We start from the raw sequence: 26497 nt of genomic DNA, 5'->3' as shown, positions 1-26497 counted from the left end.
CTAGAAGGTGCTAGATAAATGAGAAGTAGAATCTGGTTGGTTGCTATGGGCAACATCCCATCTTAGTTAGAATTCCCATCTTTGTAAATTTACCCCCAGGTCTGAATTAGGCCCATTGTCCTGTCAGCCTCTGAGACCCAATGCCACTTGTAATATCAGCATATCAATGTAAAGTAATTCTTAATACAGTATCTCATCTGGTATTCATCAGATTGCTAGCTATCACTTTTATTTTTTCCTTTGTCTTCCCACACCTTCCTATCCTTGTCCCCCCTATCCCTGTCTGTCTGTATCTCTCTCTCTCTCTCTCTTTCTTGTTCTCTCTCACACTCTCATCTGTCCTCCGTCCCCCTTCTATCTATTTTCTGTGCTCCCCCCCCCCCCCCCCCCCCCCCAACGTTTCTCTCCTCTCTGTCATCTCTGTTTCTTGGGGAGTGGGCTGCTGGCTCTGAGCACTGACAAGTGGGTACAGACTAGAAATGTACACAGTCCCTTGTGCTTTGATTGTTGGTCATGATTTTAAATCATAGTCATGTTTTGGTTTCGGTTTCCTTAAAAATCAATTAAAAAGTAATGTAACTTGGACCTGTTTTTTCCTATAGTATTAGCGTCAATAACATTAATGTCCAGTAATTTCTAGTCAATTTTTGCCCACCTCATCATAATACTCTCCTGTGTGAAACCCGAGATTCAGTATTTAAATCTGAGTTCTGAACTCGAGGGAAGACCCGACTCAGGACTCGGTCCACTTGGATCCCCAAAAGTTTATTCTAAAAGTTCGGGTGTGTTCGATTTTCAACAAAACTGAACTGCTCATCTCTAGTACAGACCTGTATTTCTTTACCGCACTGTGGGGTAGAAGCAGTGAAAAGAGTGAAAAAGTGAGCCAGGGGAGAATATGCCCATGTCTACATATAATTTTATGGAATGTACTTTATAAGTGTTACTTCAAAGCTCAACTTTTCCAATGGCACACTTCTCCACTCTTTTTACTGCTTCATATATCTACCCCTGTGGGAGAATATGAACTGTGTCCTGGCATCAGGCAGTTCGGTTCTCACAACAGCCCCTGCAAGCTGTGAGGAGGGCAGGGCCTCCCTTTGTCTAGTGGTAGATGAACGTTTAACCCCTTTATATTATAGGAATATCTGTTGGTATCCGGTTGTTAGGTCAACAGTAAAAAGGTAGACAGTCAATATGTTGACCACTGTTGGTCAACTTGCATTAGGTCGACATGGTCAAAAGAGCAATGTGGTCAAAATGTTGACATGACAGTGGTCGAGTCAACATAAGTTTTACACATTTTTTTTTCATTATTATAACTTTTTCATACTTTACCATTGATGCATACTACGATTGGGAATGGTAACCTGCTCAAAGTGCAAGCCATGTTAGGGGACACTAATTGGGGGTCCATGTTGAAAATTGACACCCCAAAAACGTAAAAAATTAATGTCGACCTTTTCATATGTCAACCATTTTCATGTCAAACTTTTGCTTGTGCCGACATTTTTATCATGTCGACCTAATGAACCATACCCATATCTGTCATATAAAATTCTAAGTAAAGTCATATTAAATCTAATTAATTGTAAGCAACCAGTGGGGCCAAGAATACATTAGATGGAGCTCTTTCTATGCTCAGGGAATCATCAGAAACCATATGACTCGAGTGATTTACAGTAAGAACCTAAAGTGTATAGTTATTTTTCTTTGAACCACTAGATGCTTCAAATACCTACACCTCTATTCAAGCAGGTAATCTTAATTCTACATATTTCATTATGTTAAAGGAGGGTTCCCCACAAAACCAAAAATGTAGTGTTGGGTGGAGCTGACTAAGATTAGATAAAGTAGAAAGTGCCATTTACCTTCAGACTTGCCTTACCCTGACCAGAAAGGAAAGGATTGAACAGGCTTTAGCATTCTACTATAAGCCTCTCTGCTATTGGGGCGGATTTATTTTTTAAACTAACAGCACTGTTGTTGGTGCATCTTCCTGTGAAATTCCATGTGAGAAATTATGGAGAAGGGCCATAGTAACTACTACTGTGAATCGTGCATGCGGTACTAGGATAGAGGTTTGCATTGCTGGAATTTCCAGAGCTTCAGGGGAGATCCGTCCTATTGGGGCCTCCCTGAGGGTAATTTTGTATTATACATTTTCTTTATGAAATCCACCCAAAATGAAATATGTGTTGTATCTACTGATATGCTGGTAGGTTGAGTACGGGACTATTTAGCTTACAAAGTAAAAACTTCTGGACCTTTTAATTGTTTTTATTAAAATATTTAGTTTAAAAAGAAGTTTTTACTAGTGACCCGGGATGTACACGTTGAAAATAGACAATATAATTAGACTGTATGTCAGTGATGGCCTTTCATATACATTTTCTAATGATTTTTCTAGAGACCTATTATTATTGTTGTCTAAAAAGTAAAGACTTTATGAAAATGACAATTTAACTCCTAGAAATGTATATTCTATTTATAGGACTTTCTGCGTTCTGAAGACCCACCAGTGGCTCATACTATGCAACACTTGGATTTAGTTGAGGTGGAGGAATCAAGCCAAAACCTTTGGTCTAATGAGTATCCAGAAAAGAAAGCACTGGAGAAGACAAGGCATCCCCTTGTAAAAAGCCAGACTAACAAAGCCAAATTAGAGCCATCTCTGAAATGGAAGAACCTTAATGGTCACCAAGAGTATGTTGTCTTTTCTATTCTAATACCTTGCAATTCACATAGTTTATGGATATTTTAAATGAACTAGAAGCATACACAGGGGCCAAATTATTTTAGTTAGTTGTGGTGATTTAGCAAATGGAAAAACTCTGTGGAAACCTCAGTAAAATTGGAGATTGTGTGTCTTTGTACATACTATTAAAAAAATGAGAGACAGAACACATTATTAAATTCTGTCTTGATTTACGTGGACGTTATAATTTACTAATCTAATAAAGATGAGAAATTAAGAAGGACTGGATTTCTAAAAAAGTAATAAAATGCAATTTAACTTAGTTTATTATTGTATAATTCCGTAGTTTGGAGTACCCCTATGCAACCCGCTCTGTATGTTAGGACACTAGGGCTGAATGTTCTTAAAAATGATGTATCTTATGGAAGACATGCCAACATTTCAGCCTCTTAGGATGTTGTAGGAAAAAGTTTTAAATAGGCCTGAAAGCTGCAGTTTCAGGTTGGTCTAATTTTGTACTGTCTGGACAACCCTGACCGTACGTTTTCTTTTAGAATTTTTTTATTTATGCATCACGTCTTAGGTGCACATGTGTTTATCTCCTTGGCTTTTATGGTTAAAGTGGCGGGTGAGTCTGTGCTTGGAAGTGGAACCTGTCAGTATTAATTCAATGGTAGATCACCCTGATAGGGCCTCATTGACCTCTCCCTGCTAGTCATTATTGTTAAGCTTATTTTCAGGGGGTTATCCTATTAGCCCCAATGCCGGCATCTTTTTCTCCCGGTGCCAGCATTTATTGATGATTATGCTTCAGATGACTCAGGGACCCAAAGCATAATCTGCCATAAGTGGCCGCCGGAGCCACGATAACACATGGGATTGGGGATTTATCCCCGATTCCATGTGTTTTTTCTCTAACGTCCTAGAGGATGCTGGGACTCCGTAAGGACCATGGGGATAGACGGGCTCCGTAGGAGACATGGGCACTTTAAGAAAGACTTTGACTCTGGGTGTGCACTGGCTCCTCCCTCTATGCCCCTCCTCCAGACCTCAGTTTTGATACTGTGCCCAGAGGAGCTGGGTGCATTTCAGGAGCTCTCCTGAGTTTCCTGTAAGAAAGCATTTTTGTTAGGTTTTTTTATTTTCAGGGAGCCTGCTGGCAACAGACTCCCTGCATCGAGGGCCTGAGGACAGAGAAACAGACCCACTTCTCTGAGTTTCAGGGGTCTGTTTCTTAGGCTAATGGACACCATTAGCTCCAGAGGGAGTCAGAACACAGGTCTCACCCTGGAGTTCGTCCCGGAGCCGCACCGCCATCCTCCTCACAGAGCCGGAAGATAGAAGCCGGGTGAGTATGAGAGGAAAAGATCTTCAGAGGCGGCAGAAGACTTCATTGATCTTCACTGAGGTAACGCACAGCACTGCAGCTGTGCGCCATTGCTCCCATACACCTCACAAACGGCAGTCACTGTAAGGGTGCAGGGCGCAGGGGGGGCGCCCTGGGCAGCAATATAAACCTCTTATGTGGCAAAAGAGAGCATATATACAGCTGGACACTGTATGTATGCATGAGCCCCCCCAATTTTACACTTTTAGCGGGACTGAAGCCCGCCGCCGAGGGGGCGGGGCTTCTCCCTCAGCTCTCACCAGCGCCATGTTTTTCTCCACAGCACCGCTGAGAGGAAGGTCCCCGGACTCTCCCCTGCTTATACCACGGTAGAAGAGAGGGTTTTAAAGAAGAGGGGGGGCACATAATTCGGCGCAGATAATAATAACAGCGATACGGGGTAAACATTAAATTGCTGTGTTTTTCCTGGGTCATATTGCGCTGGGGTGTGTGCTGGCATACTCTCTCTCTGTCTCTCCAAAGGGCCTTGTGGGGGAACTGTCTTCAGAAGAGCATTCCCTGAGTGTGTGGTGTGTCGGTACGTGTGTGTCGACATGTCTGAGGTAAAAGGCTCTCCTATGGAGGAGATGGAGCAAATGTGTGTGTGTGGTGTCTCCGTCGACAACGCCGACGCCTGATTGGATATGTGAAATTAAGTGCTAAGATGAATTAATTGCACAAAAGATTAGAGAACAGACAGGGAATCTACCCATGTCGGTCCCTATGTCACAGAGACCTTCAGAGTCTCACAACGCTCACTATCCAAAATAATAGACACTGATATCGACACGGAGTCTGACTCCAGTGTCGACTACGATAATGCAAAGTACAGCCAAAACTGGCAGAAAAGTATTCAATATATGATTATTGTAATAAAAGATGTTTTGCATATCACTGATGACTCATCTGTCCCTGACACGAGGGTACACATGTTTAAGGGGAAGAAAGCTGAGGTAAATTTCCCTCCTCTCATGAAGAAAAAGAGCGGGAATCTCCAGACAAGAAGCTGCAGCTTCCCAAAAAGAATTCTCAGGGAGTATCCTTTCCCTAATGGGGCCAGGATACGATGGGAATCTTCACCTAGGGTGTACAAGGCATTGACACGTTTACCCAAAAAAAGGTAGCGCTGACTTTACAGCTATCCTCAGGGATCCTGCAGATAGCATGCAGTAAAAGTACTTTGAAGTCCATTTACACACATTCTGGTACACTACTCAGACCGGCGATTCTGTCGGCATGGGTTTATAGCGCTGTAGCAGCGTAGACAGATATCTTATCAGCGGAGATTGAAACCCTAGATAAGGATACCATGGTATTGTCCCTAGTGTGTATATATATATATACAAACAGAGAACCCAGCACTCACCAAGGTAAACTCACTTATCCTCAACAATTCAATAAATAAATGAAGGGGGTTTAGTTGGTGGATTGGCCAATGCACGGAAGCCTGCATACCGATTTTCAAGGTACCCCACCTTCATGCAGGTCCTACACTATCACAGAGTCTTAAAACCTGACTACTTCACTGCTGCATCATCTGCCTGCTAGATGTAATGTGTACCTGCCACAGACTTTATGGCTTTTAAAGGCACACTAGTCACCTATTGCACTGGCTCAAAGATGATTGCTAAAGAACAGCTGAGACAGGTTCAGGATAATAAAGTCCACACAGGGGTGCATGAGAAAGCTAGTGGCCACGGTTAATAAGAGCTAACAATAGATTAACCCCTTCATATACACACAGAGGAAAAACCACAGCACTCACCACACCAGAAGCGGGGCACAGCTATGCACTTACCACTCACAGGGTGGGGTGCATGTAACACTGCACTCTCCACCACAGAAGCGGGGTACACAGCTGTACTTACCACTCACAGGGCGGGGTGCATGTAGCCCATGACCACATCGCTCTAATAAATACAAACAGAGAACCCAGCACTCACCAAGGTAAACTCACTTATCCTCAACAATTCAATAAATAAATGATGGGGGTTTAGTTGGTGGATTGGCCAATGCACGGAAGCCTGCATACCGATTTTCAAGGTACCCCACCTTCATGCAGGTCCTACACTATCACAGAGTCTTAAAACCTGACTACTTCACTGCTGCATCATCTGCCTGCTAGATGTAATGTGTACCTGCCACAGACTTTATGGCTTTTAAAGGCACACTAGTCACCTATTGCACTGGCTCAAAGATGATTGCTAAAGAACAGCTGAGACAGGTTCAGGATAATAAAGTCCACACAGGGGTGCATGAGAAAGCTAGTGGCCACGGTTAATAAGAGCTAACAATAGATTAACCCCTTCATATACACACAGAGGAAAAACCACAGCACTCACCACACCAGAAGCGGGGCACAGCTATGCACTTACCACTCACAGGGTGGGGTGCATGTAACACTGCACTCTCCACCACAGAAGCGGGGTACACAGCTGTACTTACCACTCACAGGGCGGGGTGCATGTAGCCCATGACCACATCGCTCTAATAAATACAAACAGAGAACCCAGCACTCACCAAGGTAAACTCACTTATCCTCAACAATTCAATAAATAAATGATGGGGGTTTAGTTGGTGGATTGGCCAATGCACGGAAGCCTGCATACCGATTTTCAAGGTACCCCACCTTCATGCAGGTCCTACACTATCACAGAGTCTTAAAACTTGACTACTTCACTGCTGCATCATCTGCCTGCTAGATGTAATGTGTATCTGCCACAGACTTTATGGCTTTTAAAGGCACACTAGTCACCTATTGCACTGGCTCAAAGATGATTGCTAAAGAACAGCTGAGACAGGTTCAGGATAATAAAGTCCACACAGGGGTGCTAGCTTTCTCATGCACCCCTGTGTGGACTTTATTATCCTGAACCTGTCTCAGCTGTTCTTTAGCAATCATCTTTGAGCCAGTGCAATAGGTGACTAGTGTGCCTTTAAAAGCCATAAAGTCTGTGGCAGGTACACATTACATCTAGCAGGCAGATGATGCAGCAGTGAAGTAGTCAGGTTTTAAGACTCTGTGATAGTGTAGGACCTGCATGAAGGTGGGGTACCTTGAAAATCGGTATGCAGGCTTCCGTGCATTGGCCAATCCACCAACTAAACCCCCATCATTTATTTATTGAATTTGTTGAGGATAAGTGAGTTTACCTTGGTGAGTGCTGGGTTCTCTGTTTGTATTTATTAGAGCGATGTGGTCATGGGCTACATGCACCCCGCCCTGTGAGTGGTAAGTACAGCCGTGTACCCCGCTTCTGTGGTGGAGAGTGCAGTGTTACATGCACCCCACCCTGTGAGTGGTAAGTGCATAGCTGTGCCCCGCTTCTGGTGTGGTGAGTGCTGTGGTTTTTCCTCTGTGTGTGTATATATATATATATATATATATATATATATATATATATATATTTATTTATATGTAAAAGATGTCTTTTATATATATATATATATATATATATATATATATATATAAAAGACATGCCCGAAGAGACGTTAGTCTACTGGGTTCTAGAGTCAACGCTATCTCGATTTCTGCTAGACGTGTCCTGTGACACATGCAATGGACAGGTGATGCCGACTAAAGGAGGCATATGGAGCTGTTGCCTTACAAGGGTGAGGAATTGTTCGGAGAGGGCCTCTCGGATCTCGTCTCCACGGCTACGGCAGGTAAATCAAATGTTTTGCCATATATTCCCTCACAATCTAAGAAAGCGCCTCATTATCAAATGCAGTCCTTTCGTTCCAATAAAAACAAGAGAGCATGTGGTTCGTCCTTTCTTGCCAGAGGTAAGGGCAGAGGGAAAAAGCTACACAACACAGCTAGTTCCCAGGAACAGAAGTCCTCCCCGGCCTCTGCTAAATCCACCGCATGACGCTGGGGTTCCCCGGAGGATGTCAGCTCCTGTGTGGGCACGTCTTCGACTGTTCAGCCACGTCTGGGTCCACTCACAGGTGGATCCATGGGCAATAGAAATTGTTTCCCAGGGTTACAAGCTGGAATTCGAAGAAGTGCCACCTCGCCGGTTTTTCAAATCGGCATTACCGAAACAACCCCTGGAAAGGGAGATAGTGTTACATGCGATTCAAAAATTGTGTCTGCAACAAGTGGTGGTAGAGATTCCCCTGCTTCAAAGAGGGCAGGGGTACTACTCAACTCTGGTTGTGGTTCCGAAACCGGACGGTTCGGTCAGACCATTTTAAATTTAAAACCCCTGAACCTTTACTTTAACGGTTCAAGTTCAAGATGGAATCACTCAGGGCGGTCATCGCCAGCCTAGAAGGGGGAGATTTTTTGGTATCTCTGGACATTAAGGATGCATACCTGCATGTCCCCATATATCCTCCTCATCAGGCGTACCTGAGATTTGCGGTACAGGATTGTCATTACCAATTTCAGACGTTGCCATTTGGGCTTTCCACGGCCCCGAGAATTTTCACCAAGGTAATGGCGGAAATGATGGTGCTCCTGCGCAAGCAGGGTGTCACAATTATCCCGTACTTGGACGGTCTCCTCATAAAAGCGAGATCACAGGAGAAGTTGCTGAGCAGCATATCACTTTCACTGAATGTGTTACAGCGACACGGCTGGATTCTCAATATTCCAAAGTCGCAGCTGAATCCTACAACTCGTCTGCCCTTCTTGGGCATGATTCTGGACACAGACCAGAAAAGGGTTTTTCTTCCTAAGGGAAAAGCGCAGGAACTCATGACTCTAGTCATGAACTTGTTGAAACCAAAACAAGTGTCAGTACATCATTGCACCCAAGTTCTGGGAAAGATGGTGGCAACATACGAAGCCATTCCATACGGCAGATTCCATGCAAGGGCCTTCCAGTGGGACCTATTGGACAAATGGTCCGGGTCGTATCTGCAATTGCGTCAGCGGATCACCCTGTCCCCCAGGGCCAGAGTATCTCTCCTGTGGTGGCTAAACAGTGCTCACCTTCTAGAGGGCCGCAGGTTCGGCATTCAGGACTGGATCCTGGTGACCACAGACGCGAGCCTCCGAGGTTGGGGAGCGGTCGCACAGGGAAGAAATTTCCAAGGACTTTGGTCAAGTCAAGAGACTTGTCTTCACATCAACATCCTGGAACTAAGGGCCATATACAACGCCCTACGTCAAGCGGAGATCTTACTTCACAATCGACCAGTTCTGATCCAGTCAGACAACATCACCGCAGTAGCTCATGTAAACCGCCAAGGCGGCACAAGGATCAGAGTGGCAATGGCGGAAGCCACCAGAGTTCTTTGCTGGGCGGAGAATCATGTAAGCGCTCTGTCAGCAGTGTTCATTCCGGGAATGGACAACTGGGAAGCAGACTTCCTCAGCAGACACGCTCTGCATCCGGGAGAGTGGGGACTTCATCAGGAAGTCTTTGCGCAGATTGCAAGTAGGTGGGGACTACCCCAAATAGACATGATGGCATCCCGTCTCAACCAAAAGCTACAAAGGTATTGCGCCAGGTCAAGAGACCCTCAGGCGGTAGCTGTGGACGCCCTAGTGACACCGTGGGTGTTCCAGTCGGTATATGTGTTTCCTCCTCTTCCTCTCATACCCAAGGTGTTGAGGATAATAAGAAAAAGAGGAGTGATTACAATTCTCATTGTTCCAGATTGGCCACGAAGGACCTGGTATCCGGATCTGCAAGAAATGCTCACAGAAGATCCGTGGCCTCTTCCTCTAAGGCAGGACCTGTTACAACAAGGTCCCTGTCTGTTCCAAGACTTACCGCGGCTGCATTTGACGGCATGACGGGTGAACTCCGGATCCTAGCGGAAAAAGGTATTCCGGATGAGGTCATTCCTACGCTAATAAAGGCTAGGAAGGACGTGACATCTAAACATTATCACCGATTATGGAGAAAATATGTTTCTTGGTGTGAGGCCAGGAATGCTCCTACGGAAGAATTCCACCTGGGCCGTTTTCTTCACTTCCTACAAACTGGAGTGAATTTGGACCTAAAATTAGGCTCCATTAAAAGTTCAGATTTCGGCCTTATCCATTTTCTTTCAAAAGGAATTGGCCTCATTACCTGGAGTACAGACTTTTGTGAAGGGAGTACTGCATATTCAGCCTCCTTTTGTACCTCCGGTGGCGCCTTGGGACCTTAACGTGGTGTTAAGTTTCCTTAAGTCACATTGGTTTGAACCACTTAAGACAGTGGAGTTGAAATATCTCACCTGGAAGGTGGTCATGTTGTTAGCCTTGGCTTCGGCTAGGCGAGTTTCGGAATTGGCGGCTTTATCACATAAAAGCCCTTATCTGGTTTTCCATATGGATAGAGCGGAATTGCGGACCCGTCCTCAATTCCTGCCTAAGGTGGTCTCATCCTTTCATATGAACCAAACTATTGTCGTGCCGGTGGCTACATGTGACTTGGGAGGATTCCGAGTCCCTTGCTGTGGTCAGGGCTTTGAAAATTTACGTGGCCCAAACGGCTAGGATCAGAAAAACAGAAGCACTGTTTGTCCTGTATGCAGCCAACAAAGTTGGCGGCCCTGCTTCAAAGCAGACTATTGCTCGCTGCATCTGTAACACGATTCAGCAGGCGCATTCTACGGCAGGATTGCCGTTACAAAAATCGGTTAAGGCCCATTCCACTAGGAAGGTGGACTCTTCTTGGGCGGCTGCCCGAGGGGTCTCAGCACTACAGCTGTGCCGAGCTGCTATTTGGTCGGGTTCAAACATCTTTGCAAAATTCTATAAGTTTGATACCCTGGCTGATGAGGACCTCCTGTTTGCTCAATCGGTGCTGTAGAGTCATCCGCACTCTCCCGCCCGTTTGGGAGCTTTGGTATAATCCCCATGGTCCTTACGGAGTCCCAGCATCCTCTAGGACGTTAGAGAAAATAGGATTTTAAACCTACCGGTAAATCTTTTTTTTCTCGTAGTCCGTAGAGGATGCTGGGCGCCCGTCCCAAGTGCGGACTACTTCTGCAAGACTTGTATATAGTTATTGCTTACATAAGGGTTATGTTATAGTTTCATCGGTCTTGGACTGATGCTATGTTGTTTTTCATACTGTTAACTGGGTAGTATATCACAAGTTATACGGTGTGATTGGTGTGGCTGGTATGAATCTTGCCCTTGGATTACAAAAATCCTTTCCTTGTACTGTCCGTCTCCTCTGGGCACAGTTTCTCTAACTGAGGTCTGGAGGAGGGGCATAGAGGGAGGAGCCAGTGCATACCCAGAGTCAAAGTCTTTCTTAAAGTGCCCATGTCTCTTGCGGAGCCCGTCTATCCCCATGGTCCTTACGGAGTCCCAGCATCCTCTACGGACTACGAGAAAAAGATTTACCGGTAGGTTTAAAATCTTATTTTTTTCGTGCAATCGCGAGCCCAATTACGACCGATTAAAGCGGCCTTTAATTGGATACCGCGATAATGACCATTGGTCATACAGTACATCGTGAAATCCGTCCGTTTTGATCACCCGAAGCGGCATTGGGGGACTAATAGGATACTAAATATACAGAAGAAGATCGTTGTTACAGCGCCCTTATTGTTCTTATGTTCCTCAGAAAAAAGATATTTCATAGTGTAGAATAACTACTCACAAATATGGACTCTAATACCTCCACCATGTGATATAATAAGTGAGGGATCACAAACCTCTAATATCCACCCCAATGGTTACCTTTTATTCCACCTCACAAAAAGAGGTATTAGACACTTAGTTTAAATATAATTACCACTCCTTTTAGCATAAAGATTGCACCATGGGCCTAATTCTGAGTTGATCGCAGCATCAAATTTGTTAGCAGTTGGGCAAAACCATGTGCAGTGCAGGGGGGGACAGATATAACATGTGCAGAGAAAGTTAGATTTGGGTGGGGTGTATTCAAACTGAAATCTAAATTGCATGGTAAAAATAAAGCAGCCAGTATTTACCCTGCACAGAAACAAAATAACCCACCCAACTCTAACTCTCTCTGCAAATGTTATATCTGCCCCCCCCCCCTGCAGTGCACATGGTTTTGCCCAATTGCTAACAAACTTTCTGCTGCCATCAACTCAGAATTACCCCCCATGTAAGAAAAAAAGTGGAGGAACCACCTTTATTCTACACACCACTCTGGTAATAAAGTTACCTCTTATGATACCTATCAAATGAGGTAATAACTGCAAACTAACAACTCCCATAAGGCATCAGCTCCTCCTCAAGGCAATTCTCTTTATTCAATTTCATTTTGCACATCCAAGGCAGTATATGGCAGAAAAATACATAATAGCATAATACTGCTTTAAAAAAGTACTTATTTAAAACATACATAAAACAAAACAGGGCCCAATAGGATGCCTACCAAATGGACAATAAGGGGTATATGCAATTGCGGTCGAATTCCCGAAATTGGCGAAAAACTGGACTTTTTCGCCCAAAAAAAAAAACGTCAATGCAATTCAGTACTTTCCGTCAAAAAAACGGACTTTCAAAATTCGACTTTTTGAAATTCGACTTTTGTCAAATTCGACTTTTCTGCAATGATACAAGTGCTGCAATTCGACCAAAGTATATTCAATTGAAGTTTGGAAATTCAACAACAGTGCTTTTAGACAGTAAATTCGTCATTTTCAATCCGCCACACTTTGGTGGGTGAAACTAATAAAAAAAATTTAAAACATTTTTTTTTTGGTGTTTTTTTTTATTGGTAATAGCATATCTATTTATATTAGAAGGGATTAGGTACTTGGTTTGTCTTTGGAGGCACAAGTATTTTTTATATATTTTTAAAAATAATATATATATATTTTTTTTTAGATGGAATGGTAAAATCCCGGTAAAAAATGGCGTGGGGTCCCCCCTCCAAAGCATAACCAGCCTCGGGCTCTTCGAGCCGGTCCTGGTTCTAAAAATCCGGGGGGGGGAAATGACAGGGGATCCCCCGTATTTTTAAAACCAGCACCGGGCTCTGCGCCTGGTGCTGGTGCAAAAAATACGGGGGGGCGGGTCAACATAGGTAAGTATGTGTGTGTCGGCAGTTGTGTAATAAAGTTTTACTATCAAGGTGTGTGTCTCCTGTTTTTATTTGGATATTTTTTTTCCAGTAGAACTACAGGTACCACCGGGCCCGTTTTTCTCCCGCATGCTGGTACTTGTGGTTCTCCAAGTACCAGCTTGCGGGGGAGGCTTGCTGGGACTTGTAGTACTACTGGAAAAAAACAATATTCTTTCACATTTCTCAAGGCTATCAGCCTCCCATCCGCAGCCCTTGGATGGGGGGGACAGCCTCGGGCTTCACCCTTGGGTGGCTGGGGGGGGGACCCCTTGATTGAAGGGGTCCCCACTCCCCCAGGGTACCCCGGCCAGGGGTGACTAGTTGGATATTTAATGCCACGGCCGCAGGGCGCTGTATAAAAGTGACCCCCGGCTGTGGCATTATCTGTCCAGCTAGTGGAGCCCGATGCTGGTGTATAAAATACGGGGGACCCCTACTCTTTTTGTCCCCCGTATTTTTTGCACCAGCACCAGGCGCAGAGCCCGGTGCTGGTTTTTAAAATACGGGGGATCCCTGTCAATTTTTCCCCCGGATTTTTAGAACCAGGACCAGCTCGAAGAGCCCGAGGCTGGTTATGCTTTGGAGGGGGTACCCCACGCCATTTTTTTGGGGGTTTTTCCCGTTTTTCCCCGTTTTTAAAAAACCGGATCAAAATCCGTCAAATCGGCCGTTTTTCGGCCGCGGCACTGTCGAATCCGTTTTTTATTGCATATGGTCAATTTCGGCACCCACTTGCCGAAATTAGCCTGTCGAATTGTGTCGAGTTGAAAAACGGCCGATAATTTGCCGCGATTCGCCGCTAATTGCATATACCCCTAAGTCTGAGCAAAATCAGACAAGGCATAAACTAGTTCCGGCCATCCAAAAACGTCTAGTCAGATAGTGCTCACCAAAGTGCAGGCATACAAGTTCACATAGTCTCGCGCAACACGTTTCTGTCTCCCTTCCTTAGACTGCGGATGTCCTGCTTTTGCCTTTCTGGGTATTTATATTCTGAATAATCATTTTCAGCTGTTTTAAAATCATTACAAATAACATGTGGATGCAGGGTTGTGTCTATGTTACCTTCGTGATCAGGACCTGGAAGTGACATAACGAGAGGGCAGGAGAGAACTTCAGCCCTTACAGCACCTAAATGTTTTCTCCGTTCGTTTGAGGTTATTTTTTTTTTCTATGCACCATTGGACCCTCGCGGGCTCGCTTCGCTCGCCGCGCTTCGGGCTCGGTGTGTCGCTCCGCTTCGCTCGCCACAGGTTACTATTCCAAATAGTTTGTGACATGGAACCAGGGGCTTATGGGAAAGGTCCTCTCCACGAAGGGAAACTAGATGCTACCATGGATGCAGGTCCTATCATCCTACCTTTCTTCCGATTTCCGGTCCCCGGTGGAACGCACAGTGCGGCCACCAACCTCATTTGGTGCGCGGCTAACTTCCGATCACTTCCAGTTTTTGTTTCCCGGTGGAATGCATAGTGCAGTCCACCAACTCCATTAGATGCACGGCTAACTTCTGGTCACTTCCGGTTTCCGGTCCCCGGTTGAACGCATATTGCGGTCCACCAACTCTATTAAATGCGCGGCTGATTTTCTGTAAACTGCGCATGTGCTGCTGCCTTGAGAGCATTCACTGTGTGATCGCATCCCTGAAGTATGTGATCACACTATGATTGACAGCGGTGGCCACTGGGGTGGTGGGGGCGGCATTGCGGGGAAGTAGTCCAGTCCACACTTGCGTGTCCGGACCGTTTTGGAGGCAGCAGCGTGACGTCACACGCAGCCGCTTCCATGAAGACTTCTCCACTGGCTCACTTCTCCACTCTTTTCACTGCTTAGTACACCTCCCCCCATAGACCATGGTTTATTTTTGCAAATATACAGCCTGATTCTGAGCCTATGAGGCCACATCTAGCGACTAGTTTGCATACTGCGCATGCATGATGTCCTGCATACTCCTCTCTGCTAACGTATGCAGAGTGACACACATCACAGCAGTTTCTGTGTGGGGGCTTTGTCACAACTGAGGGCCTGAGCTGACGGAAGGCAGCCTCAGTTGTAGGGGCTGAGATGTACCGGAACCTGGGAGGTTGTATCAGACCCCTGGACATGTAAGTAACATGAAGAGAAACCGCCCGAAGGCGTGACCACGACAACTTGAGTAAAAGTCAATGATATTTATTTATGACAAACTCCATGCATCACAGTAGCAGTAAAAAGTAACATAAAAATCAGCAGAGAAATAATAATACAGTTCCTGGGTACTACAGGGTGGCAGGGGCCACAGAGCTCTGGTGGTATGAGACAGTTCTTATTATCTGCAAGTTGGAAAGTCCTTACCAGGCTCAACTGTAGCAATGAGGAAAGCCCAGGGTCGTACCAGCTGGTGTTCCAGGGAAAGCTGGACTGCTGTAGATAAAATGCTGCTGTGGGTACTGGTTAGAACCAGACAGGTGTTGGCACGGAGTGGATACTGGCTGGAACCAGTTAAATAATAAATAAAGCTTGAGAGCGATGCAATGTAGATGAAATGTAGAATTTGAGAGCGGAGAAATAATAATACCGGTGGAGAGTGGTAAACTGCAGAAAGGACACCGGCCCTTTAAGAGAAGCTGTACACTGCTGGAAGCTGAGCTGGAAGCAGGTGATGTTGTAGCTGGAAACAGGTGAGTCCAGAATGGATCGGAGAGTCAGGCTACACCGCAGATGGAATGCTGGTGCGGGTCTCTATAGCAGAAGTCTGGAGACAGGAGCTGGAACCTGGAAGACATTCACAGAAGAGAGACAAACTGAAACTAGGTTTGACAACCAAAGCACTGACGCCTTCCTTGCTCAGGCACAACCTATTTATACCTGCAGCAAGGAAGGCATTGGCTAGGCAATTATGCAAATTAATAATACTGACAACGGATTGGTAGGAATGATCAGCTGACAAAATCCAAGATGGCTGCGCCCATGCAGACACTTGGAGGGAAGTTTGGATTGTAATCCATGTGGTCTGGAAAACAGTAATGGCGGCGCCGGCCACCGGAGACAGGAGACGCCAGGCTGACAGATGCACATCCGACCACGCGGACACAGCGGAGGCCGCGGCTGACGTAATCGCCACTCTGAATGCAGAAGCTCAGGGACGGCGGCGGAGGCCGCGGGAGACGCCATGCCAGATGTATAAGGCGTTACTGTGACAGCGTCTCAGAGAGACAGGAGAGGATGCAGGAATGTGAACATTAGGATAACAGATGGGATCCGGTCCTGGAGCGCTGAGCCAGCCTTAGGAGGCATCTGATAGGTAAGAAATGGCGTCCAGATACCCGGATCGTGACAGGCTTAAAGTGCTTTTCTAGAGGGCAACTGTGCTGCAACAATAAGAATGCAGGAGAACTGTGTGTTATGGACATGTTGGCAGATATCCAGTCTGTTATGAGTTGTGCGCTTGCACCAAATTTAGGGGGTAATTCAGAGTTGATCGTAGAAGTGCCAAATTTAGCACATCTACGATCATTTTTTACAGACATGGGTGGGGGACGCCCAGCACAGGGCTAGTCAGCCCTGCATGTCAGGCCCCCGCCCCCCACAGGCACAAAAGCATCGCACGGCGGCAATGCTTTTGTACCTGTTTTTGTACCTGTTGAGTAGCTCCCTACCAGCGCAGCTCCTGCGCGCTGGCAGGAACTACTTGCCGCATCCTGGGTCGGTTGACATCACGCAGCCGCCAAGGCTCGCTCCCCCAACGGTCCGGACACGCCTCCATTGTCTGAACCGCACCCCGCCAACAGCGTTCTAACACAGTTGGCATGCCTCCTCCCACCCCACGACCACCTCTGCCTGTCAATCGAGCAGAGGCGATCGCACCAGTGAGATGCTGATAGCATCTCACTGGGCTCCCAGGGTGCACACGCGTAGTGCGGCAGCTGCGCATGCGAACTCCACAAATAGATTTAGACTGCAATCGCTGCCGCTGCAATGGGACGGTGTGATCACAAAGATGCACACAACTCAGAATACTAACATAGTTTCATTAGCATTCTGTTTGCGTTCCGTTCACAGCAGGCACCCAGAGTTGTTTTCGCTTTACACTCCACTCATACTCATAGTACATAGATGTTTGATAGAACATAAGATTATTGGGGTGGTTTACAACACCATATTTTTCTTCACGTTGCTGTATTCAACTGCAGAGAGCATTTACATTTTCGGCTTGACGTCGCAGTTATCTTTTACAGTATTATTCTTATGCAGTGAGGATTTCTGCTGATAAAGTAACCACCTATATTTATAAACCTCTTATATGAAGAATTTCATTATGTACAAGTCAAATTACAATAAAACACTCTTAGTTAGGAATTCTTTAAGTCCAATCGTGCTTGGGAAAGGAAAATGTAGCAAAATTACATTTCAATGAAAATGAGAATTTTTTAGTTGCCAGTGACTGAGTGCTTTCATTTATTTTTCCAGAACCGTAATTAAAACCAAAAATATTATGGAAGAAAAGTCTGCAGTGAAAATAGAGTTATTCAGAGATCAGAAAACAGTTAAACCAACGAGCGCAGAGAGTAAGAAAAGGTTCAATAATCTCTCTTCAGCACTAAGACGACAGTCTGCATTAAAAAGGTAAGAATGAGTTCTCCTTATTGAAATTTCATTATGGGATATTAATGCTGCAATATTTAAATGTAGTAGTGGTACAATAAAAAAATATAAACTGTCACTACATTATGTTTTTAATTGTAGTTTACTGTGGTGGCATTTTATTGCAGGGCTAGTGCTGCAAATTGTATCTTGCATACGGAACTTATTACTTGTTATTTTGAAGTTGGTTAATATTTGAAGAAATTAAAATACTTCCTTTAAAACCCATCTAACAATATCTAAGAAGGAGAGTTGGAAACTTTGTTAACAAGATGGATATAAATATTGTCCAGGATAAATATTATTTGCCACTTGTTATTGCTGCCTGCTAATAAATCATTGTGCTACTTACAAATTATATGATTCCGTAATAATTTTCTGAAATCCTTATTTTGCTGTTTGTTTATTTATTTACTATTGCCATAGAGCGCACATGATTTTTATGTAGGGCTGTATATAAAACTATAAACTACAAATTTGGACAAAACCCTCTGTGGTGCTCACACGTAATTCAGTCTATGGGGTATATGCAATTGCGGTCGAATTCCCGAAATTGTCGAATTTCGGGTCATTTTCGACCAAAAAAAAAATTCGCCTATGCAATTCAGTGCTTTCCGACCAAAAAACGGACTTTCAAAATTCGACTTTTTGAAATTCGAATTTTTGCAAATTCGACTTTTCTGCAATGATATAAGTGCTGCAATTCGACCAAAGCATATTCAATTCAAGTTTGGAAATTCGACAGCAGTGCTTTTAGACAGCAAATTCGTCATTTTCAATCCGCCACACTTTGGAGGGTGAAAACAAATAAAAAAATTTTAAACATGGTTTTTTTTGTGTTTTTTTTTTTTTGGAATAGCAGATCTATTTATATTAGAAGGGATTAGGTACTTTTTTTTTTTTTTTTTGGAGGCACAAATATTATTTATAATTTTTTTAAAATATTATTATTATTTTTTTATTTTTTATTGCTGGAACGGTACAATCCGAAAAAAAAATTGCGTGGGGTCCCCCCTCCAAAGCATAACCAGCCTCGGGCTCTTCGAGCTGGTCCTGGTTCTAAAAATGCGGGGAAAAAATTGACAGGGGATCCCCCGTATTTTTAAAACCAGCACCGGGCTCTGCGCCTGGTGCCGAAAATACGGGGGACAAAAAGAGTAGGGGTCCCCCGTATTTTTAACACCAGCATCGGGCTCCACTAGCTGGACAGATAATGCCACAGCCGGGGGTCAACTTTTCTGTGACAGCTGTCACTGACAGGTCTCTCTGCATTCGGGGATAGGGGTCCCATGTGTCAGCATGGGACCCCTTTCAGTCCGTTTGGTCGGGTATTTGCGGTTTGTTATTTTCTACAAGTACGTGGATGTATCTCTGGACCATGGCTGAGGTGAGTATATTGATCTTTTTTTTCAGGTACCCCTGGATTCTACATGGAGAAGAGGACCGATGTCGGCGTGTCAACATAGGTAAGTATGTGTGTGTCGGCGTATGAAATAAAGTTTTACTTTCACGGTGTGTGTGTCCTGTTTTTATTTGGGTATTTTTTTCCCAGTAGTACTACAGGTACCAGCGGGCCCGTTTTTCTCCCGCATGCTGGTACTTGTGGTTCTCCAAGTACCAGCTTGCGGGGGAGGCTTGCTGGGACTTGTAGTACTAATGGAAAAAACAATATCTTTTTATTATCACAAAAGGCTATCAGCCCCCCCATCCGCAGCCCATTGGATGGGGGGGGACAGCCTCGGGCTTCACCCCTGGCCCTTGGGTGGCTGGGGGGGGGGGACCCCTTGATTGTAGGGGTCCCCACTCCCCCAGGGTACCCCGGCCAGGGGTGACTAGTTGGGTAGTTAATGCCACGGCCGCAGGGCACGGCATAAAAGTGACCCCCGGCTGTGGCATTATCTGTCCAGCTAGTGGAGCCCGATGCTGGTGTTAAAAATACGGGGGACCCCTACTCTTTTTGTCCCCCGTATTTTTGGCACCAGCACCAGGCGCAGAGCCCGGTGCTGGTTTTAAAAATACGGGGGATCCCTGCCCAATTTTTCCCCTGCATTTTTAGAACCAGGACCAGCTCGAAGAGCCCGAGGCTGGTTATGCTTTGGAGGGGGGACCCCACGCCATTTTTTTTTCTCGGGTTTTTCCCGTTTTTTCCCGTTTTTTAAAATCGCGGCAAAATCCGCCAAATCGGCCGATTTTCGCCCGCGATTCTGGCGAATCCGTTTTTCATTGAATATGGTGAATTCCGGAAGCCACCTTCCGGAATTCACCTGGCGAATTTAGTCGAATTAAAAAACGGCGAAAAATTGCCGCGATTCGCCGTGAATTGCATATACCCCTATAGATGTTACCATCAACAACCATGAGTCTTGAAAGCAAAGTCTGTATCGGTTCCATTCCTCATTGTGCTTTTAAAAGGTAAAAACAAAGAAGGCAAGTGTCAATTTAAAAAAATATATATAATATCCGTTTCCCATGGGGTATAATCCACTAGGAGGTGCAGAAGTTTCTCCAACAAAAGGGCTGTGGATCTTTTAATTTGTATAGGGTCACTCTTGTGCTTATTTAATGAATCCTGCCAACAGGTCTGCTTACATTCATACAAGCAACAAAACACCTATCAAGGTATCTTTTCTGACGATTCAATTAGTCAGGGGTCTACTGTCACCCATCAAATCATAAATTACTGCACATGTATGCTTACTTGTAAATAAGCATTCTATTCACGTAGCGGTTTCTTTGTCGCCTCCTTTATCCTCTCCACAATCTTATCCAGTACTTAATTCACTCGGTATTAAACACAAATGCGGAGATTGGTTAAGGTTATCAAAACAATTTATTCCATACAAACATATAAAAATATGTATAAAAAGGTTTTCAGGATGATAACAATTTCCTTTGTCTAACAGACATCCATACCAGTTAAGCAGATGTACTGTAAGTAGCAGACCACATGGGAGAAAGACAAAAATCCTGTGATATCTCACCATTAGGTTGCGGATAGCTGGTACAGATTACTCCTTGAGCTCTTCCATGCCACTGGTTGTTGATGGTAACATCTATCGACTGAATTATGTGGGGGCGCCACAAAGGGTTTTGTCCAAATTTGTAGTTTATGTTGTTATTGTAAGGTGTATGTGGTGGCACATCTTGGGTGTGACCCATTGTTACAGCTCCTGAGTGCGCAGAGGGTTACTTTTATTATTGCTGTATATAAAATTGTTCTGGGACAGTTTACCTGTTCATTTGGGTTTACAGTTTAGTTTTTGATGCCTGAAACAATGAAGAAGAATTATATAATATCTCAAGAAGATAACCACTGGGTTTAACTAGGGTCTTTCTTAAGTGTAATTTTATATAGTTGCCAGTAAATGGATCTGGCAGCTGCCAGCTACCCTCAGCCATCCCTGCTCTGTCCTTCCCTATTGTCTCCTGTCCATTGTTTCTGGACCTCTTCTGTCACTGTTGTTGTCACTATCTGCTCCTGCAGTGCACGTGGTGCACATTGGGGGTGATTCCGAGTTGTTCGCTCGCTAGCTGCTTTTAGCAGCATTGCACACGCTAAGCCGCCGCCCTCTGGGAGTGCATCTTAGCTTAGCAGAATAGCGAACGAAAAATTAGCAGAATTGCAAATAGAAATTTCTTAGCAGTTTCTGAGTAGCTCCAGACCTACTCACAAATAGCGATCAGTTCAGTCAGTTTCGTTCCTGGTTTGACGTCGCACACACGCCCAGCGTTCGCCCAGCCACTCCCCTGTTTCTACAGACACTCCCGCGTTTTTCCCTGACACGCCTGCGTTTTTCCGCACACTCCCAGAAAACGGCCAGTTTCCGCCCAGAAACACCCACTTCCTGTCAATGACACTCCGATCACTTCAACGATGAAAAAACTTCGTTCGGACGTGAGTAAATCTACTAAGTTTTGAGCTAAAATACTAATCGCATGCGCACTGCGTACCATGCGCATGCGCATTTTTGCCTTAATCGCTCCGTTGCGAAAATCGGCAACGAACGAACAACTCTGAATGACCCCCATTAGGTTTGATGTGCGAGCCGCAGCTGCAATGACAGAATTTTTATCAGTAGTTAGTTTTATTATATAGCTATACAGGTAGAGAGGTAATTGAGAGTAAAGATATACAGATGCAGATGGATCACAGTGTATGGGCACATACAGTGATTTGGGGCTCTGTGGGTGCCATGGGTTGTTGGTCCAGGATCAAATAAAATGAATACTGATCAATGTGATAGGCCAAACCAGAGCTGACAGCTGCCAAATATAAAAAATGTGGACATACAGAAACATAAACATGACATAACTGAACCAAAAAATGATAGTTTAGCATAACTGATTTAATTTAGGGATGTGGTCAACATCCCGCTGGACGGGATCCCGGCGGTCGAAATACCGATAACGGAATCCCGACCGCCACAATCCCGACCGCCACAATCCCGACATATTCTCCCTCCGTGGGTGTCCACGGCACCCATAGAGGGAGAATATAATAGTGTGCCGAGTGTAGCAAGGCACCGTGCCCGCAGCGTGGCGAGCGAAGCGAGCCCGCAAGGGGCTGCGTTCCGCTCGCCACCCCTGTCGGGATTGTGTTGTTGGGATTCTGGCGTCGGTATTTCGACCGCCGGGATCCCGTCCAGCGGGATTATGTACTGATCCCTTAATTTAAATATTTTTTTCTGAATTTTTCAATAAGAAACATTAAGGGGGGTACTCATGGAGCGATATTCTAAGCAATCTGACTAGATTGCTTAGAATATCGGCATGATCGCTCCGTGTGTAGCCCCCTCAGCGATAGCGATGCGCGGCCCCGTACATTGCTATCGCTGCTGCTAGATTGGCCTGCATGCAGGCCAATCTAGCGGGTCGCTCACTTCACCCGCTGGGTGAAGTGAGCGACCCCCCGTCTCCCCCCGCACGCTCAGCACAGATCGCGCTGTGCTGAGCGGCAGGAGAGATGTGTGCTGAGCGGTTTGCTCTGCACACATCTCTCCCAAATCGGCCCGTGGGTACTGGGCTTTAGGCCTGGGGGTGCTTTGAAAACAATGCCTATACTCTAAAGCCCTGTACACACGGGGAGAGATGTGTGCTGAGCGAGGGGGGTGCTCATTTCACCCAGCAATGAAATGAGCGACCTGCTAGATTGTGCCTGCATTTAGGCCAATCTAGCACTGGCAATAGCGACGCGCAGGGCCATGCATCACTATCGCTGTGGGGCCTACACACGGAGAGATCCGTCCTTAACTTCTAAGCAATCTAGTCAGATTGCTTAGAATTTAAGCACGGATCTCTGAGTGTACCCCCTTAAGGCACCTAGTATTCCTAGGTGGGGTTAAACAAAAAGTGTTTTACACATCAAGCAACAGGTGTTCATTTATGTAAAAGGAAAAAAAAAGCTTCATCTGTAGGTAAGTGTGTAGGTCATACTTTCCAACGTTCCCTGACTATCAGGGAGACTCCCTGAAATAGCAGCAATCTCCCTGACTCCCTGAAGAGTGTAGCAATCTCCCTGTTTCACCTTACCCTCATTATGTAGCTGTTGTATTCTTGAGGGAAAAAATACATCAGAGATACTGTATATACATTTCAGATGAGATAATCATCAGTGCCATCAGCTATAAGACACAATGATCCCTATGGCTACATGCATTTTAAAATAAGGTTTTGTGTGGCCACTTATAAAACACAATACATGAGAAAGCTCTGAAAAAATAAGAATTTACTCACCGGTAATTCTATTTCTCGTAGTCCGTAGTGGATGCTGGGTACTCCGTAAGGACCATGGGGAATAGACGGGCTCCGCAGGAGACTGGGCACTCTTAAAAGAAAGATTAGGTACTATATCTGGTGTGCACTGGCTCCTCCCTCTATGCCCCTCCTCCAGACCTCAGTTAAGGAAACTGTGCCCGGAAGAGCTGACATTACTAGGAAAGGATTTGGAATCCAGGGTAAGACTCATACCAGCCACACCAATCACACCGTACAACTTGTGATAACTATACCCAGTTAACAGTATGAATAACAACTGAGCCTCATGTAATAGATGGCTCATAACAATAACCCTTTAGTTAAGCAATAACTATATACACGTATTGCAGAAAGTCCGCACTTGGGACGGGCTCCCAGCATCCACTACGGACTACGAGAAATAGAATTACCGGTGAGTAAATTCTTATTTTCTCTGACGTCCTAGTGGATGCTGGGTACTCCGTAAGGACCATGGGGATTATACCAAAGCTCCCAAACGGGCGGGAGAGTGCGGATGACTCTACAGCACCGAATGAGCAAACTCAAGGTCCTCCTCAGCCAGGGTATCAAACTTGTAGAATTTTGCAAAAGTGTTTGAACCCGACCAAGTAGCAGCTCGGCAAAGTTGTAAAGCCGAGACCCCTCGGGCATCCGCCCAAGAAGAGCCCACCTTCCTTGTGGAATGGGCTTTCACTGATTTAGGATGCGGCAGTCCAGCCGCAGAATGCGCAAGCTGAATCGTGCTACAGATCCAGCGAGCAATAGTCTGCTTTGAAGCAGGAGCACCCAGCTTGTTGGGTGCATGCAGGATAAACAGCGAGTCAGTTTTTCTGACTCTAGCCGTCCTGGAAACATAGATTTTCAGGGCCCGGACTACGTCCAGCAACTTGGAATCCTCCAAGTCCCGAGTAGCTGCAGGCACCACAATAGGTTGGTTCAAATGAAACGATGATACCACCTTAGGGAGAAATTGGGGATGAGTCCTCAATTCTGCCCTTTCCATATGGAAGATCAGATATGGGCTTTTACATGACAAAGCCGCCAATTCTGACACACGCCTAGTTCAAGCTAAGGCCAAAAGCATGACCACTTTCCACGTGAGATATTTTAGCTCCACGGTCTTAAGTGGCTCAAACCAGTGGGAATTTAGGAATCCAACACAACGTTAAGATCCCAAGGTGCCACTGAAGGCACAAAAGGGGGCTGAATATGCAGCACCCCTGTAACAACGTCCGAACTTCAGGCAGTGATGCCAGTTCTTTTTGAGAGAAAAAGGGATAGGGCCGAAATCTTGGCCTTTATGGATCCTAATTTTAGGCCCATAGTCACTCCTGACTGTAGGAAGTGCAGGAATCGACCCCGCTGGAATTCCTCTGTAGGGCCTTCCCGGCCACACACCAAGCAACCTATTTTCGCCATATACAGTGAAAAAGTCTTGCTGTCACGTCTTTCCTAGCCTTTATCAGCGTAGGAATAACTGCATCCGGAATGCCCTTTTCCGCTATGATCCGGCGTTCAACCGCCATGCCGTTCAACGCAGCCGCGGTAAGTCTTGGAACAGACAGGGCCCCTGTTGCAACATGTCCTGTCTGAGAGGCAGAGGCCATGGGTCCTCTGAGAGCATTTCTTGCAGTTCCGGGTACCGAGTCCTTCTTGGCCAATCCGGAGCAAAGAATATTGTTCACACTCCTCCTTTTATTACAATACTCAGCCCTTGGGTCTGAGAGGAAGAGGAGGGAATATATAGACGACTGGAACACCCACGGTGTTACTAGTGCGACCACAGCTATCGCCTGAGAGTCCCTTGACCCAGCGTAAAACCTTTTTTATCTTTTTATTGAGGTGGGACGCCATGTAGTTCACCTGAGGCAGTTCCCATCAATTTGCAAAACTGCATGAAGACTACCTGATGAAGTCACCACTTTCCCGGGTGGAGGTCGTGCCTGCTGAGGAAGTCTGCTTCCCAGTTGTCCACTCCCGGAATGAACACTGCTGACAGTGCGCTTACTTGATTCTCCGCCCAGCGAAGAATTCTGGTGGCTTCTACCCTCGCCACCCTGCTCCTTGTGCCGCCTTGGCGGTTTACATGAGCCCCTGCGGTCTGACTGGATCAGAACCGGTTGGTCGCGAAGCAGGAACTCCGCTTGACTTAGGGCGTTGTATATGGCCCTTAGTTCCAGGATATTGATGTGAAGGCAAGTCTGTTGGCTTGACCACAAACCTTGGAATTTTCTTCCCTGTGTAACTGCCCCCCACCCTCGGAGGCTTGCATCCGTGGTCACCAGGACCCAGTCCTGAATGCCGAATCTGCGGCCCTCGAGAAGGTGAGCACTCCGCAGCCACCACAGGAGAGACACCCTGGCCCTGGGGGATAGGGTGATTAACCGATGCATCTGAAGATGTGATCCGGACCACTTGTCCAGTAAGTTCCATTGTCCTTGCATGGAACCAGCCGAAGGGGATGGCCTCGTATGATGCCACCATCCTTCCCAGGACTCGAGTGCAGTGATGCACTGACACCTGTTTTGGTTTTCAATAGATTCCTGACCAGTGTCATGAGCTCCTGAGCTCTCTCTATCGGGAGATAAACCCTTTTCTAGTCTGTGTCTAGGATCATGCCTAGGCGAGGCAGATGAGCTGTAGGAACCAACTGCGACTTCGGAATATATAGAATCCAGTCGTGTTGCCGTTTCACTTCCAGAGAAGGTGATACGCTGTCCAGCAACTGCTCTCTTGATCTCGCTTTTATGAGGAGATCATCCAAGTATGTGATAATAGTGACACCTTGCTTCCGCAGGAGCACCATCATATCCGCCATTACCTTGGTAATGACAATCCCGTACCGCAATTCTGAGGTACGCCTGATGAGGTGGATAAATGGGGACATGAAGGTATGCATCCCTTATGTCCCGATTCACGATAAAGTCTCCCCCTTTTCAGGCTTGCAATGACCGCTCTTAGCGATTCCATCTTGAACTTGAACCTTTTCAGGTATATGTTCAGGGATTTTAATTCAATATGGGTCTAACCGAACCG

The 26497-nt window shown here is 45.6% G+C and overlaps 1 protein-coding gene across 4 annotated transcripts in view; it reads left to right on the top strand.

Moving 5' to 3' along the window:
- The window catches only part of ODAD2 (outer dynein arm docking complex subunit 2), a 367969-nt gene that overhangs the window by 59025 nt on the left and 282447 nt on the right, over window positions 1-26497 (top strand). For all 4 annotated transcript variants that reach the window (XM_063922013.1, XM_063922015.1, XM_063922014.1 and 1 more), the window contains exons 8-9: window positions 2495-2706; window positions 17534-17689. In XM_063922013.1, coding sequence (XP_063778083.1) covers window positions 2495-2706; window positions 17534-17689 — 368 coding nt within the window. The remainder of the gene's footprint in view (window positions 1-2494; window positions 2707-17533; window positions 17690-26497) is intronic.

Source organism: Pseudophryne corroboree, chromosome 5, assembly GCF_028390025.1.
Source record: "Pseudophryne corroboree isolate aPseCor3 chromosome 5, aPseCor3.hap2, whole genome shotgun sequence".
Classification (NCBI taxonomy): domain Eukaryota; kingdom Metazoa; phylum Chordata; class Amphibia; order Anura; family Myobatrachidae; genus Pseudophryne; species Pseudophryne corroboree.
The sequence above is the reverse complement of the archived record's forward strand: the minus strand, read 5'-3'. Positions and strand labels throughout refer to the sequence as shown.